This window comes from Salmo salar, chromosome 02 (assembly GCF_965601325.2).
Source record: "Salmo salar chromosome 02, fSalSal1, whole genome shotgun sequence".
In the NCBI taxonomy this organism is placed as follows: domain Eukaryota; kingdom Metazoa; phylum Chordata; class Actinopteri; order Salmoniformes; family Salmonidae; genus Salmo; species Salmo salar.
The window spans coordinates 64,961,076-64,978,896 of NC_138292.1; the positions used below are offsets into that span (position 1 = coordinate 64,961,076).

At 44.2% G+C, this 17,821-nt stretch overlaps 1 protein-coding gene across 2 annotated transcripts; it reads left to right on the forward strand.

The window, feature by feature from the left end:
- The first annotated feature begins 41 nt into the window (after nucleotides 1-41).
- On the forward strand, nucleotides 42-10,530 carry LOC106589595 (protein Wiz). 2 transcript variants are annotated; one of them, XM_014179762.3, is made up of 11 exons: nucleotides 42-159; nucleotides 691-782; nucleotides 1,082-1,537; nucleotides 1,770-2,156; nucleotides 2,343-2,795; nucleotides 3,009-3,193; nucleotides 7,343-7,517; nucleotides 7,779-8,005; nucleotides 8,744-8,990; nucleotides 9,130-9,295; nucleotides 9,497-10,530. In XM_014179762.3, exons 2-11 carry the CDS (start codon nucleotides 761-763, stop codon nucleotides 9,687-9,689), a joined length of 2,511 nt encoding a protein of 836 aa, XP_014035237.3. In that variant the 5' UTR covers nucleotides 42-159; nucleotides 691-760; the 3' UTR covers nucleotides 9,690-10,530. The 2 variants fall into 2 exon arrangements, with proteins under 2 accessions (XP_014035237.3, XP_014035247.3); XM_014179772.3 differs by having other exon boundaries at nucleotides 49-159; nucleotides 694-782.
- Nucleotides 10,531-17,821: the final 7,291 nt, after the last annotated feature.

Here is a 17,821-nt window from a genome sequence, read left to right on the forward strand (position 1 = left end):
ATGCTCAATCGACAGATTTAAAACGATGACTTTTAATTTGTATGAGTAAATATTTTGACCCGGAAACGATTGCTGTAAACCCTTCACAGGCGCTGATGGTGGAACATGGGTTAAATTGTCGAGTTAAATTGTTCAAGAGGATAATATTGTATATTTTCGGTGAGTTCTGTTCTGTTTAACTAGTTAAGTTCTTATCTACCTATCATGTCTTATTGTGAAGTATCCTCTTCTCTGACAAATCCAGTTTTCAACAAACCTAACTTGCTAACTAGCCAGCAAGCTAACCTTACCTAGCAAAGTGCAGTCATTTAGCTAACAAACTACAATAACGTTACCAGTTTACGTATTCTTTTTTGTTAAGTTGAGTCTGATAGCCAAGCTGTGGAATTGTATTATCAAATCGTTATGGCAGCTAGCTAGCTACCAACTGAGCAAATTAACTCCTATCTCTGTTTACATCTATTGAAAGGGAACTCAGCTCAGCTGCTGTTGCTGGTCTGAGTGTCATTCAAGAAGTTTGACAGCCCTCGAGTTGGAACTGTCTGGGAACTTACATTATGACCAAATCAGAGTGGTCTGAATTGACTGGATGCAGCATGCTGTTTCAGTTACTTTCTAACCAATGAGCTGCTAAGACATACACCATATGTTTTCTCTCCATTTCCCCTCCCTCAATTATCTTATGTACAGAAGAAGACAACATCCTAGGCTAGTTCCATCTTCAACCCTGGAATCAAAGTCATACCAGTCACCCGCACTCATGGAGAACACAAAAGAAGAGGGTAAGAACAAATAGAGGAAAAGAGAAGGTGTGCATGAATTATAGTCTGAGCCAGTTGGAACCATTTTTGATTAGAAGCATCGTTTTGCCTCAGATTCAGAATGTCTCAGGATTTACACGCTTACTATTTCCTCTGTACCACTTCCTCTCTTCCCTTCCTCCTCTCTCTCTTCCCTTCCCTTCCTCCTCTCTCTCTCTTCCCTTCCTCCTCTCTCTCTCTTCCCTTCCTCCTCTCTCTCTTCCCTTCCTCCTCTCTCTTTTCTTCCCTTCCTCCTCCCTCCTCTCTCTCTTGTCCCTCAGCCCCGGCCCCGGTTATGTGTGAGGTGTGCGGGACCTACTTCGAGACGCGGCGGGGTCTCTCCAGTCACGCCAGACTCCACCTCCGTCAGCTCGGCGTGGCTGTCTCGGACAACAGCGGAGCTCCCATCGACTTACTCTACCAGCTGATTCAGGACAGGGACGGTTCCATGCACCCACCCAAACCCGTCTACTCTTCACCCAAAAAACCCAAGGGGTCAGGGACACTCATCTCCCAGAAGGAGTCCCCTCTTGGGGGTAGGGCCAAAGTAATGACAACCCCACAGAATAATATATCCAAGGTAGCTCGTAAAGGGACAGTTTTGGCCAAGCCCCGGCAATCTTCCATGTCGTCGTTCTTAACAGCAGGCAAGTCACCATCGCCCTCAGGGGGAGCGAGCCTGGCCTCAGCCAAGCCTGCCTGGGCACCGCAGGAGACGGATGCCCCTCTCACCCTGGGTAAGTCTCGGCCTGGGTGTTTTCGATTGGAGTGGATATTTTAAGTGTTTCGTTATTAGATGTTTCTCATCAGGAAGTCACATATTAGGCCTATTATATTTGTGGAATTGAACGTTGTACCATTACATGTATACAGATAGATATTTCTGTTCTTATGTAATGACATTATTAACCTCAAGTATAACATGGCACATTCTAACACCAGTCTCTGGCTCCTTCCCTGCCTCTACAGCGATGGACACCAATGACGAGGTGCATGTGTGCCAATTGTGTGGCGCTTGGTACGAGTCCCGCAAAGGCCTGGCCAGTCACTGCCGGGCCCACTTGCGCCAGTTCGGCATCACCGAAAACACCGAGACGAAAGGAGGACCAATAGAATTCCTCTACCAGATCATGGAAGCGGAAGACCTCCAACCTATAGCAAGTGAAGGTCTCAACGTCTATAACCCTTCTATGTCTTCTAACTCTAACAAATGGCCCTCCGGCTCTGGTTCGTCCACATCGCCTGCTAGACTTAAAGGATCCCCCTCCTCCTCCCTTCACCAGCCTCCCTCCAACAAACGGCCCAAGCCCTCCGCATCAGAAGGAACCGCTCCACAGGATCATAGGCTCAACACAGGTGAGTTTCAAGTTATTTTTAAAGGGGCAATCTGCGATTGGTACATCCATTTAGTTTAAGTCATATTTTAAGTCAAATTTAGTAATTTTAGTTTAAGTCATTTTAAAGGGATGTCACAATTCAAAGAACAGAACAAGAAAGGTAAATGATAAAACCTTCATCAAAAACATATTATTTGAAATACAGGTGAGTTCACCTGTGTGTTGTGCGGTGAGGAGTTTGAGAACCGCAAAGGCCTAGCGAGCCACTCCCGCTCTCACCTGCGCCAGCTCGGCGTCACCGACCTCCTGGGCAAGGCGTCGGCCATCGACACAGTCCAGCAGCTGGTCAGCAGCGGCGTGCTTGCGGCCGCTGCATCAGTACGACCCAGTAACACCACCACCAAGACCCCTTCTCAGTCTCCAGCCCCAGCCAGGTCTCCAGCTAGATCCCCAGCTAACGCCCACCTCAGCCCCTTGGCCTCCAGCCACAATCCCAGGTCCAAGGCCAAGAAGGGCTCCACCCCGGTCTATCCCAAGCCGGAGCCCCTGGAGATGGAGCTGGATGTGGGGTTCTCCAGTCCGCTTGGGGGGTACAGCAGCAGTAATGGATCTCAGGGATCTCAGAAGTGGGCCAAAAATGGCCAGTCCTTCAAGTCCGGTAAGATGTGGGGTCCTATCTTTTTGACCAAGTGGTATAAATTCTGTGGTTTCTAATTTGTTTGGTGTCAAATTCCCTCTTCTATTTGTGCTTTTCTGTTTTAGCATTGAATAACTGCACTCAGACCATTGACCATCCATTCAGTCAAAGCAGCATAGCTAAATGCAGAGACATGTCAAGGGACAAATCCCTCCCTCCCTTTCCCTTCCCCAGGTTCAGACCAGGAGCTCATGATCACCTGTGAATTCTGTGGCCAGTTCTTTGACAGCCGCAAGGCCCTGTCTTGCCACGCCCGCTCCCACCTGCGCCAGCTGGGAGTCATGTGGTCTGTCAACGAGTCGCCCATCGACCTGCTGAGAGACATCCTGCTGAAGGAGGGCAGTGCCACTGCCACCCAGGTGAGTGCGTGTATGTGTGCAGTCCAGTTGGCAATGGAGGGCAGGTCAATATCTCATCATGTGCTACCTACCTGCTGCGGTTGTGCCCTCGAGCAAGGCACTAAGGGGCGAATCATAACTTCTGTTTAAAGGGTAACTCTCAACCACAATTTCAGCCCAACCCCTTCAAATTTTCAAAAAATGCATTGAGGTGAGAATTTGTGGGTGGGGGGAATTTGCTCATAAATATTAATTTTGAGGGTAGGTAAACATAGTTGTACCTGATCCCAACACTTTCTCACTAAAGCATACTTACCAGAAGTCCACTGGCACGCTCTGATAATAAAGTGATGTGCATCGCAAGCAAATATGACTCTGGACAGTTAATACCCGCAAAACACCAGTCTCAACGTCAACAGTGAAGAGGCGACTCAGGGATGCTGGCCTTCTAGGCAGAGTTGCAAAGAAAAAGCCATATCTCAGACTGGCCAAGAAAACTAAAAGATTAAGATGGGCAAAAGAACACAGACACTAGACGGAGATATGGCTTTTTCTTTGCAACTCTGCCTAGAAGGCCAGCATCCCGGAGTCGCCTCTTCACTGTTGAGGTTGAGACGGGTGTTTTGCGGGTACTATTTAATGGAGCTGCCAGTTGAGGACTTGTGAGGCATCTGTTTCTCAAACTAGACACTCTAATGTACTTGTCCTCTTGCTCAGTTGTGAACCGGGGCCTCCCACTCCTCTTTCTATTCTGGTTAGAGCCAGTTTGCACTGTTCTGTGAAGGGAGTAGGACACAGCATTGTACGATATCTTCAGTTTCTTGGCAATTTCTCGCATGGAATTGCCTTCATTTCTCAGAACAAGAATAGAAGAAAGTCCTTTGTTTCTGGCCATTTTGAGCCTGTAATCAAACCCACAAATGCTGATGCTCCAGATACTCCAGCTAACCGATCGCTGCAGCTGTACATAGTCCATCTGTAAATAGCCCACCCAATCTACCTACCTCATCCCCATATTGTTTTTATTCACTTTGCTGCTCTTTTGCACACCAGTATTTCTACTTGCACATTATCATCTGCTCATCTATCACTCCAGTGTTACTTGCTACTATGGCCTATTTATTGCCATACCTCCTCATGCCATTTGCACACACTGTATATAGACTCTTTTTTTTCTATTGTGTTATTGACTGTACGCTTGTTTATTCCATGTGTAACTCTGTGTTGTTGTTTGTGTCGCACTGCTTTGCTTTATCTTGGCCAGGTTGCAGTTGTTAAAAAAATAAATAAAAAAATACTCAACTAGTCTAAAGAAGGCCAGTTTTATTGCTTCTTTAATGAGAACAAAAGTTTTCAGATGTGCTAAAATAATTGCAAAATGGTTTTCTAATGATAAATTAGCCTTTTAAAATGATAAACTTGGATTAGCTAACACAATGTTCCATTGGAACACAGGAGTGATGGTTGCTGATAATGGGCCTCTGTGCACCTATGTAGATATTCCATAAAAAATCTGCTTTTTCCAGCTACAATAGTCATTTACAATATTAACAATGTCTACACTGTATTTCTGATCAATTTGAAGTTATTTTAATGGTCAAAAAAATGTGCTTTTCTTTCAAAAACAAGGACATTTCTAAGTGACCCCAAGCTTTTGAACGGTAGTGTGTGTGTTATTTATATACATACATACATACATACATACATACATACATACATACATACAGGGAGAATGATTTATTTCATCACATTCCCAGTGGGTCAGAAGTTTACATGCGCTCAATTAGTATTTGGTAGCATTGCCTTTAAATTGTTTAACTTGGGTCAAACGTTTCGGGTAGCCTTCCACAAGCTTCCCACAATAAGTTGGGTGAATTTAGGCCCATTCCTCCTGACAGAGCTGGTGTAACCGAGTCAGGTTTGTAGGCCTCCTTGCTCGCACACGCTTTTTCAGTTCTGCCCACAAATTTTCTATGGGATTGAGGTCAGGGCTTTGTGATGGCCACTCCAATACCTTGACTTTGTTGTTCTTAAGCCATTTTGCCACAACTTTGGAAGTATGCTTGGGGTCGTTCTCCATTTGGAAGACCTATTTGTGACCAAGCTTTAACTTCCTGACTGATGTCTTGAGATGTTGCTTCACTATATCTACATAATTTTCCATCCTCATGATGCCATCTATTTTGTGAAGTGCACCAGTCCCTCCTGCAGCAAAGCACCCCCACAACATGATGCTGCCACCCCAGTGCTTCACGGTTGGGATGGTGTTCTTCGGCTTGCATGCCTCCTCCTTTTTCCTCCAAACATAACGATGGTCATTATGGCCAAACAGTTATGTTTTTCTTTCATCAGACCAGAGGACATTTCTCCAAAAAGTACGATCTTTGTCCCCATGTGCAGTTGCAAACCGTAGTCTGGCTTTTTTTTGGCGGTTTTGGAGCAGTGGCTTCTTCCTTGCTGAGCGGCCTTTCAGGTTATGTCGATATAGGACTCGTTTTACTGTGGATAAAGATACTTTTGTACCTGTTTCCTCCAGCATCTTCACAAGGTCCTTTGCTGCTGTTCTGAGATTGATTTGCACTTTTCGCACCAAAGTATGTTCATCTCTAGGAGACCGAACACGTCTCCTTCCTGAGCGGTATGACGGCTGCGTGGTTCCATGGTGTTTATAGTTGCGTACTATTGTTTGTACAGATGACCGTGGTACCTTCAGGCGTTTTAGAAATTGCTCCCAAGGATGAAGCAGACTTAGAATTTTTTTTTTTTTTTTTTTTTTTAGGTCTTGGCTGATGTCTTTTGATTTTCCTATGATGTCAAGCAAAGAGGCACTGAGTTTGAAGGTAGGCCTTGAAATACATCTACAGGTACACCTCCAATAGGCTAATTGACATCATTTGAGTCAATCAGAAGCTTCTAAAGCCATGACATCATTTTCTGGAATTTTCCAAGCTGTTTAAAGGCACAGTCAACTTAGTGTTTGTAAACTTCTGACCCACTGGAATTGTGATACGGTGAATTGTAAGTGAAATAATCTGTCTGTAAACAATTGTTGGAAAAATTACTTGTCATACACAAGGTAGATATCTTAACCAACTTGCCAAATCTATAGTTTGTTAACAAGAAATATGTGGAGTGGTTGAAAAATGAGTTTTAATGACTCCAACCTAAGTGTATGTGAACTTCCAACTTCAACTGTATCTATCGAGATAGGGAGAACTCACAACCATTGAGCCATGAGTCAGCTGTTTTTGACATGACCACCATGGTCATCTTCTTGTTACAATGGATGTAGCTACGCATTTAAACGTAGAATCCTCATACCTACATGCGTTTAGCCTTCCCTGTAGCTCAGTTGGTAGAGCATGGTGTTTGCAACGCCAGGGTTGTGGGTTCGTTTCCCACAGGGGGCCAGTACGTAAAGAAAGCAAATGTATGAAATGAAATGTATGCATTCACTACTGTAAGTTGCTCTGGATAAGAGCGTCTGCTAAATGACTAAAATGTAAATGTTTTTCTTCGTAAAAGCACAGATGTGTATGAAACAGTAAGCAAAAACATTTGAATTTGGTCATATGCGGAAATGTGCCTTACTGCCCTTTGAATTTTTGTTTAACGTCAGTAACGACACAAAAACGACACAAAAAAATAACAACGAGGCTATATACAAGGGGTACCGGTACCGTGTCAATGTGTGGGGGTGAAGGTTAGTTGAGCTAATAGAGGTAATATGTTCATGTAGGTAGGGGTAAAGTGACTATGCATAGATAATGAACAGAGTAACAGCAGCGTGTTTGTTTGTGTGTGTGTGTCTGTGTGCGTGGCGTGAATATACGTGTGTGTGTGTGTGTGTGGTTAGAGTCCAGTGAGTGTACATCAAGCCTGTACAAGAGAGTCAGTGGAAAAAATGATTATTAATAACATAAGGGGTCAATGTAAATAGTCCAGCTAGCCATTTGATTAACTGTTCAGCGGTTTTATGGCTTGGGAGGTAGAAGCTGTTAAGGAGCCTTTTGGTCCCAGACTTGGCGCTCCGGTACCACTTGCAGAGAGAACAGTCTATGACTTGGGTGGCTGAAGTCTTTGACAGTTCTTTAGGGCCAGCTGCTGATTGGGGGCTGTGATGGCTAAAAACCTGTTGAAATGGATCAGTAAAGATGTGTTGTGTTGTAGGTCAAGAGGGAGCCAGCGTCTACTCACTCCAGCGCTGGCCCAGCCTGGGCCAATCACAGGAGGTTCTTGGAGCCTTCGTGGGCTCCCCAGGGCTCTAAGAGGACGTTCACTCCTCCACTGGACTACTCCCTCAACGACAAGCCTTCCCCTGATAAGAATGGATCCTCCCAGTCTGGTAAACTAACAGTGCTCACGCCTAAGTAAAGACCAGCGGATCTCAGCCAGGTTATTTGTGGCAGGCAACTGTTTTCCATTGCAGTTGTGATGGCAATTGTATTTAGCAGAAGCTCTTTCCAAAGGTGACTGATTTCATTATTAGTAAAAGAAAATCAACTAGGTAACCTGCCTAGTAATTAGTGCTGAAATAGAAACGTTTATCACGTGAAACGCTTCAACTGTCAAACGTCTGTTTTCAAGTCCTCTTCTCTCCTTCCAGCCGGGGATGCGTGCTGCGAGCTGTGCGGCTTTGACTTTGAGAACCGCACGGCGCTGGCGAGCCACGCCCGGGCCCACCTCCGCCAGCTGGGGGTTAAGGAGTGGAGGGCAGAGGGTGTGAAGGCCTCCCCCATCGAGTTGCTCAGCGCCTGGATCCAGAGGCAGCCCCGCAAGGCCGCGGAGATCCACCGCCAGTACCGCGACGGTGACCTCAACATCAGGTTTAAGGTGAGTGTTACATCTGCTATTACAAACTGGCTGGTTCGAGCCCTGAATGCTGATTGGCTGATAGTCGTGGTATATCAGACCATATACCACAGGTATGACAAAACATTTATTTTTACTGTTCTAATTATATTTGTAACCAGTTTATAATAGCAATAAGGCACCTTGGCGGTTTGTGGTATATGGCCAATATACCACGGCTAAGGGCTGTGTCCAGGCACTCCATGTTGCGTCGTGCATAAGAACAGCCCTTAGCCGTGGTATATTAGCCATATACCACACCCCCTCTGGCCTTATTGGTTAAGTATAGCGCCCATTAGGTTTGGATCTAATTGCTCTGTGGCAGTGGGGCTGATCACCAAATCTTGGATTAAGCAAGTGACAATCACATCCCCTCAAGTGCATGACGTTTAGGCACTTTCCAGCTGCTTAGTTGGGTGGCAGGAGTGCTTCAACTCAGTCTCGGAGAGCGGCTGGGTTTCGTCCTTGCTTTTCTAAACAGTAGCTGAGGCTTGGGGAGACTAGATGAGTGGACGTTCTCTAACCAGTTCTTGATTTAAGTTGAGAGGAAAGCAGCAGGTTGACACCAATAGAATAACAGTGCTCTGTAGTTGCTAACATCAGTCTGTGTGTGTGTGCTGTATGCTATTTCTACAACCAATCCAGGTGAATGTAGATGATTCTGTCCAACTTAGAGGGAAAACTATTTCACCAAACACTTGATTTCTTTCCCCCTTCCAGAGGAACGCCCCGTCCCACTCTCCCTCCACAGACTCAGGCTCCTTCTCCTCGGGAGCCCAGAGGGCTGCGGGGCTGGGGCGCAGGGCGGGCCGAGAGGTGGCCAGGGTCGCCGGGGGTTCGTCCAGGACAGCTCAAGGTCAAAGGTCACAGGGGGAGACGGGACACTCGTCATATCACCATCATACCGTCACTCATACGCAGTCCCAGGGGGCTAGAGGAGACTTCAACCACATACGCTCTCCTAGAGGTGAGAGATGTGAACTGACTCAAACGTGCATGTACACACACACACCCTACAGAACTTTCTACCTGTAAGCCCTCTGATATAACCAACGTTGAGCTATGGTAGACTCTGATTTTAAACCCCTTTCCAACCCGTCTGCCAGGTTTTGAGCGGCGGGTCCCTAAACACACCGCCCATACGGAGGGAGCAGAGGGAGACGGCAGCTCTCAACAACCCCCCCGGTCAGGAAACATCCCTTCCCTGGTTCCCAGGCCTCCCTCCACTCCTCTGGTCAAACAAGTGGGCAAAGAGTACACCCTCAAGTGCAGGTGAGCTGATTGCCAAAACGCTGATAGTTCAATGTGCGCTGAACTCAGATTGCCTGAGGTCACACACGTGTATGATTTATTGTTGGCATCGTACGAGGGTCTCGGCACTACGGGTTCCACAATGTTTCACAGAATGTCTGTTTGTATATTAATATTAACCAACCTTCTCTCTCTTGCTTTCTGTTCTATTCCATCCCTCAGGTTCTGTGAGGCAGTGTTCCATGGATCTCAGTCAGTACAGGAGGACTGGATCAGACACCTGCAGAAACACATCCTGGACCTCCGCTTCAACAAGGCCTGTCCTCCCCCTGACCCAGAAAGGCCCCTGGTCCCGGGCATCGAACCCTCAGCCACCACCACTACCCCGGTCCTTCTGGCACCACTGGTGGTTTAAATGGTCCACTACTATGGTCCACTACTACACTCACTGCATTTTCTTTATTACCACTTAGTTGGATCGTCTTATCTGTTGTTCATGTGTTTGTTTTCCTCAAAGGACTGTTGAACTCAGTCTACACTGTGGTAAAAACACCTACTAATAAGGTGTCTGTGTGGGGGATGATTCCTTCGTTTATTTAGTCAGCGTTAAAGAAATGACTTGATGTGAATGATAGCTGCACAAAGTGGATATACTGTAGCACTAGTCTTGTCCACCAGCTGTCTCTCTCTCTCGCTCTAGCTGTTAGCCTGGGGATAAGGTTAGTGTAGCACAGACATAGCTGTACCAGCCTCATATCAACTCTAGAGGGCCGACTTGGGCCATTTGAAGAAGTCTACTTTTAGTAACGACTCTTGCTGGGGTAACTTAGACACGGGGTCAAACAAACTAACATTCATTCACCATGACACATTCCTTCCACTTAGTAGTCTAGCAATGGTTACATTCCATTTCTTTATTGGGATGTTTATTGCACATTGTTTTCATAGAAACCTAAATTCATAGTAGTCTGAATGACATTGGATGGAATGGGTTTCCATAGACTGTAGTCAGTGATGTCACTGAAGAAAGTAAGGCAAAGCCTGTTCTAGCATTAAATACATTCCCCTTGTTTCAACTATTTCAAAGCAGTGCGGCATTATAGGTTGCATTGCAAAATAGCAGGGAAGGAAGCATGTTCACTTTTGAATTATGGTCTGAAATGTCCCTATTGTACAGGAATTTTGTATTAGCTTTTTTATGAATTATGTTTTTAAATGTAGAACTGTTTTCTGAAGTAAAGAAATATAAGACAAGGTTTTATATTTGTCTTGAATTCTTCTGTAATTAGTGGTTTGAAGGCTGCAGAGCCAGACAGAATACCAGGATGTGTACTCAGAGCATGCGCTGACCAGCTGGCAAGTGTCTTCACTGATATTTTCAACCTACAGTGCCTTCAGAAAGTATTCACATCCCTTGACTTTTTCCACATTTTCTTGTGTTACAGCCTGAATTTAAAATGGGTTACACACAATACCCCATAATGTCAAAGTGGAATTATGTTTTTTGACATTTTTACAAATTCATTAAAAATGAAAAGCTGAAATGTCTTCAGTCAAGTACTAAACCCCTTTGTTATGGCAAGCCTAAATAATTTCAGGAATAAAAATTGGCTTAACTCGCATAAGTTGCATGGACTGTGCAAAAATAGTGTTTAACATTATATTTGTATGACTACCTCATCTCTGTACACCACACATACAATTATCTGTAAGGTCCTTCATTCGAGCAGAGAATTATCAAACACATATTGAACGACAAAGACCAGGGAGGTTATCCAATGCCACGCAAAGAAGGGCACCTATTGGTAGATGGGTAAAAATAAAAAAGCAGACATTGAATATCTCTTTGAGCGTGGTGAAGTTATTAATTACACTTTGGATGGTGCATCAATACACCCAGTCAATCCAAAGATTCAGGCGTCCTTCCAAACTCAGTAGCCAGCGAGGAAGGAAACCGCTCAGGGATTTCACCATGAGGCCAATGGTGACTGAAATAGTTACAGAACTTAATAATGGCTGTGATAGGAGAAAACTGAGGATGGATCAACAACATTATAGTTACTCCACAATACTAACCTAAATGACAGAGTGAAAAGAAGGAAGCTTGTACAGAATAAAAAATATTCCAAAATATGCCATCCTGTTTGCAATAAAGCACTAAAGTAAAACAGCAAAAATTGTTACAAAAAAATGAACTTTCTGTTCTGAATACAAAGTGTTATGTTTGGGGCAAATCCAACACAACACAACACATCACTGAGTACCACTATTCATATTTCCAGCATGGTGGTGGCTGCACAATGTTATGGGTATGCTTGGCATCGGGCAAGGATTAGGTCATTTTTTAGGATACAAATAAATGGAATATAGCTAAGCACAAGCAAAATCCTAATGCCACATCAGATGACCTGGCCTCCACAATCACCCAACCTCAACCCAATTGAGATGGTTTGGGATGAGTTGGACCGCAGATAGATGGAAAAGCAGCCAACAAGTATTCAGCATATGTGGGAACTTCTTCAAGACTGTTGGAAAAGCATTCCAGGAGAAGCTGGTTGAGAGAATGCCAAGAGTGTGCAAAGCTGTCATCAAGGCAAAGGTTGGCTGCTTTGAAGAATCTCAAATATATTTTCATTTGTTTAACACTTTTTGGTTACTACATGATTCCATATGTGGTATTTCATAGTTTTGATCTCTTCACTATTATTCTGCAATGTAGAAAATAGTAAAAATAAAGAAAAACCCTTGAATGAGTAGGTGTGTCCAAACTTTTGACTGGTACTGTATATATATACTGCTCAAAAAAATAAAGGGAACACTTAAACAACACATCCTAGATCTGAATGAAAGAAATAATCTTATTAAATACTTTTTTCTTTACATAGTTGAATGTGCTGACAACAAAATCACACAAAAATAATCAATGGAAATCCAATTTATCAACCCATGGAGGTCTGGATTTGGAGTCACACTCAAAATTAAAGTGGAAAACCACACTACAGGCTGATCCAACTTTGATGTAATATCCTTAAAACAAGTCAAAATGAAGCTCAGTAGTGTGTGTGGCCTTCACGTGCCTGTATGACCTCCCTACAACGCCTGGGCATGCTCCTGATGAGGTGGCGGATGGTCTCCTGAGGTATCTCCTCCCAGACCTGGACTACAGCATCTGCCAACTCCTGGACAGTCTGTGGTGCAACGTGGCGTTGGTGGATGGAGCGAGACATGATGTCCCAGATGTGCTCAATTGGATTCAGGTCTGGGGAACGGGCGGGCCAGTCCATAGCATCAATGCCTTCCTCTTGCAGGAACTGCTGACACACTCCAGCCACATGAGGTCTAGCATTGTCTTGCATTAGGAGGAACCCAGGGCCAACCGCACCAGCATATGGTCTCACAAGGGGTCTGAGGATCTCATCTCAGTACCTAATGGCAGTCAGGCTACCTCTGGCGAGCACATGGAGGGCTGTGCGGCCCCCCAAAGAAATGCCACCCCACACCATGACTGACCCACCGCCAAACCGGTCAGGCTGGAGGATGTTGCAGGCAGCAGAACGTTCTCCTTGGCGTCTCCAGACTCTGTCACGTCTGTCACATGCTCAGTGTGAACCTGCTTTCATCTGTGAAGAGCACAGGGCGCCAGTGGCGAATTTGCCAATCTTGGTGTTCTCTGGCAAATGCCAAACGTCCTGCACGGTGTTGGTCTGTAAGCACAACCCCCACCTCTGGACGTCGGACCCTCATACCACCCTCATGGAGTCTGTTTATGACCGTTTGAGCAGACACATGCACATTTGTGGCCTGCTGGAGGTCATTTTGCAGGGCTCTGGCAGTGCTTCTCCTGCTCCTCCTTGCACAAAGGCGGAGGTAGCGGTCCTGCTGCTGGGTTGTTGCCCTCCTACGGCCTCCTCCACGTCTCCTGATGTACTGGCCTGTCTCCTGGTAGCGCCTCCATGCTCTGGACACTACGCTGACAGACACAGCAAACCTTCTTGCCATAGCTCGCATTGATGTGCCATCCTGGATGAGCTGCACTACCTGAGCCACTTGTGTGGGTTGTAGACTCCGTCTCATGCTACCTCTAGAGTGAAAGCACCGCCAGCATTCAAAACTGACCAAAACATCAGCCAGGAAGCATAGGAACTGAGAAGTGGTCTGTGGTCCCCACCTATAGAACCACTCCTTTATTGGGGGTGTCTTGCTAATTGCCTATAATTTCCACCTGTTGTCTATTCCATTTGCACAACAGCATGTGAAATTTATTGTCAATCAGTGTTGCTTCCTAAGTGGACAGTTTGATTTCACAGAAGTGTGATTGACTTGGAGTTACATTGTGTTGTTTAAGTGTTCCCTTTATTTTTTTGAGCAGTGTATATACACTACCGTTCAAAAGTTTAGGGTCACTTAGAAAAGACCTTGCATCCCGGAGTCGCCTCTTCACTGTTGACGTTGAGACTGGTGTTTTGCAGGTACTATTTAATGAAGCTGCCAGTTGAGGACTTGTGAGGCATCTGTTTCTCAAACTAGACACTCTAATGTACTTGTCCTCTTGCTCAGTTGTGAACCGGGCCCTCCCACTCCTCTTTCTATTCTGGTTAGAGACAGTTTGCGCTGTTCTGTGAAGGGAGTAGTAAACAGCATTGTACGAGATCTTCAGTTTCTTGGCAATTTCTCGCATGGAATAGCCTTAATTTCTCAGAACAAGAATAGACTGACGAGTTTCAGAAGAAAGTCTTTGATTCTGGCTATTTTGCCTGTAATCAAACCCACAAATGCTGATGCTCCAGATACTCAACTAGTCTAAAGAAGGCCAGTTTTATTTCTTCTTTAATCAGAACAACAGTTTTCAGCTGTGCTAACATATTTGCAAAAGGGTTTTCTAATGATCAATTAGCCTTTTAAAATTATAAACTTGGATTAGCTAACACAACGTGCCATTGTAACACAGGAGTGATGGTTGCTGATAATGGGCCTCTGTACGCTTATGTAGATATTCCATAAAAAAACCAGCTGTTTCCAGCTACAATAGTCATTTACAACATTAACATTGTCTACACTGTATTTCTGATCAATTTTATTTTATTTTAATGGACAAAAAATGTGCAAGGACAAAAAACAAGGACATTTCTAAATGACCCCAAGCTTTTGAACGGTAGTGTGTATATATATACTGTATATCTACTTTTTTTGTATCTTTAACTCTGCATTGTTTGAAAAGGACAAGTAAGTAAATGTTTCACTGTTAGTCTACACCTGTTGTTTACAAAGCATGTGACTAATACAATTTGATTTGACAGATTTGAGGTCAAGACATCAGTAACAGTGGTTTTTCCAAGGGTCCTTGTCTAATGAAATTAGGCTGAGACTACAATGTAAAGAAATCCAACTGATGAATGAAAGTGACTGTCTGTAGCATCACAAGAAACAGACCCAAGACGTACACAGTGATCTACAAGAGGCTGGCTAGCAGGGTAAATCGAGCAATTACTGTCCACTCCTGTATATACTTTTTTATCCAAACTTCTACATACATAATTATATCCTATAAAATACCAGGCCCATCCATCCTTCATTGCTGACAATGCCATTGGACTGGTCAATTGGTAGTCTTACAGTATGTCCAATTCGTCCATATAGTGTAGTTGTAAAAAATAAACAAGCCGTTATAGTTGACTTGGCCAAGAACAATGACCAATTCCTCAATGTCAAACTGAACCAAAATAGAACTTAAAACTTGAGTGTCATGTCATCGAGTTTGAATCCGTCATAAACACTTTCTTTCACAAAATCTTCTCAGAATCCAAACAATTCAAACTATTTATATACAAGTAAAATAGAACCCTATCATTTTCACTCTATTCCACGTTTTCTCTCATCTAACCTCATTGTTGTGTCTTCGGGCTTCAGTAACACATTAGACTGAGAACATCTGACAGCGACTTCATACCAATTCAGTCTGAAGCAGAGGAGGCTGGTGGGAGGAGCTATATGAGGATGGAATCATTGTAATGGCTGGAATGGAATGGAGTCAAACTTGTAATTGCCATATGTTTGATTTGTTTGATACTGTTCCGTTGATTCCATTCCAGCCATTACAATGAGCCCGTCTTCCTATAGCTCCTTCCACCAGCCTCCTTTGGTCTGAAGGAATGTTGAAATGGTTCAATGCTGATGGACAGTTCAGTACATGTTTCCCCATAACTGTGAGACTGAGACTGTGGCTATCTGGCCTGGGTTAAAATAATATTTCAAATATTTCAAATACGTTAATCGTTTCATTGAGCCTGCCTGGCGTCTGAGATTGACAGGGTTAGAATTTTTGGGTCTATTCCATTGGTTCCATTACTGCCAGTAAAACTCATTATTCAAACTCAAATAAGCCCAGCTAAAGTACTACATCAGAATTGGGTTGCCTGTGTAGATGAAGCCCAATACTATTTGAACCCAGGTCTGGTGGGGGTGGACATGGCTCCCTTCACACAACACAAAGCTAGGACAGCTTCCCAGCATTGACAGTAGCAGGCCCGGGACATTCATTTTATTGCCTGTATAAATGATGTCTGGCCAGTGGCTACAGTTCTCCCTGATGCTGCAGCTTTCCACTCCCTACTGTTTCATCAGTCTGTTGTACTGTTAATCACTGACCTCCTGGACTGGACCCTGAGGAATGGTAGTCGTTAAATCAGTGTTAGGTCTGCACTCAACAATCTACTTTAGATAAACCACACTTAAAAGATTGATGCTAGTTGTATTTCAGTCACATAGAGTAAAAAACAATCTACCTTAGATAAAACTACACTAGATGGTGAAGAATGAAGATCGATGACTTTTATTTCAGTTTTATTTCAGCCAAATAAAGTGAAAATCTATGTACCATAGATGAACTACTACTCTAGAGGTTTTAGAATAGAAGATCAATGATACTTCTATATCAGTCAAATAGGGTACGAAAATAACAGATATTCAGGCTTTTTTACTTTGCTAGTGGAATAGACTGGCTGGTAAAATAGGTTATCTTGGTACAATATGAGTATCTCTAAGAGGTATGACACGTTTTTGGTTTTGAAATATTATCCTTAATCAAAATGGATCAATTCCCAATGAACTGCTGCACAAGTAAATGAGCATCTTTACCCACAACTGGACTATCCTAAAATAGGCTACATGATGTATCTCAAGTATGTTATATACGTAAATGCTGAATGGCCTCTTCGTGGTATAGTGAGTGTTGAGAAGAAACCACATCAATGAGTCAGACGCCGTATAGGAGTAGAGAGAGAGAGGGCGTATAGGAGTAGAGAGAGAGAGGGCGTATAGGAGTAGAGAGAGGGAGGGTGTATAAGAGTAGAGAGAGAGAGGGCGTATAGGAGTAGAGAGAGGGAGGGTGTATAAGAGTAGAGAGAGAGAGGGCGTATAGGAGTAGAGAGAGAGAGGGTGTATAGGAGTAGAGAGAGCAAGGGAGAGAGAGGACACATATCCCTACCAGGTTTATAGAGCACGACACGGTGTATGTGTGTCTGCCTATTCCAAACAGTGGGCCTCACTATGGAATCGATCTATCACGCTTCTGTCTCAGGCTCCTCTCTGCTTCCATCCTCTCTTCTCCACCAGACATTACGGACGTATTGATGGTCCCTGAGGAACCATTCAACCACCCTCGCTGATCTGCTTCCAGCCCCAAGTGCCTACTTTTAAAGCCTGCTAATAACGTATCCTGTATCCCATTCTGTTAATTCCATATTGACCCTATGCGTTTATTACACTCCCTGAGCCGGGAGAGTGCCCTGTCTGTCTGTCTGTCTGTCTGTCTGAGGCAGCCGGTAGATTACTCATGTTCGTCCGTCTGTCTGTCTGGAGTGGACATAGTCATTACTCGACAGATCGGGTAGAGCAGTAGAGCCCATGGTCGGCCCAATTGATGCCTGATGACCCAATAATGAGAAGAGGAGCCCTTTTCAAAGGGACCTGCTCGTTTTAAGTGAGAATGCAGCCTCAATCCCTTCCTGAAAAGAGATGATTGGAACACAGCCTAATCTCCTCAGAAGAGATTATGGTTGAGACAGTTTGTAGATGTACTGTCTATATCCAGGGCCAGATGAGTTGGATGTTTCATAGAAGTCCTGCTTGTTTTAAGTGAGAACCCAGCCCTCACCTAACCTCCTCAAAATATAGTTTCTAGATGTATTCAAGGACTGGAGCAGTTGGATTATGACTTGAATTTCCTAATATGAGTTGGATGTTCTACTTCTAATGTAATCCTGAGTTTATAGCTGTGTCTTATGTGTTTTACGCTGATGATGATCCATCTTGGATACTGTAGTCTGTACCAATTAGTGAAAAGGCTCTGCATGCTAAGTCTTCTATGATCAAACAGACTATAGGCCTGTTTAAAAGATAGCTCTACTCCATTCATCGGCCACCTGTCTTTGATCCGGCAGAAGTGATGGCACAGTCCTTGATATAAATATCTAGAGGAGACATTATGTGATATGTGTCACTATTTTTAGCTACCATATCAAGCGTGAGTTTGTGTTGATGCCCAGTGAG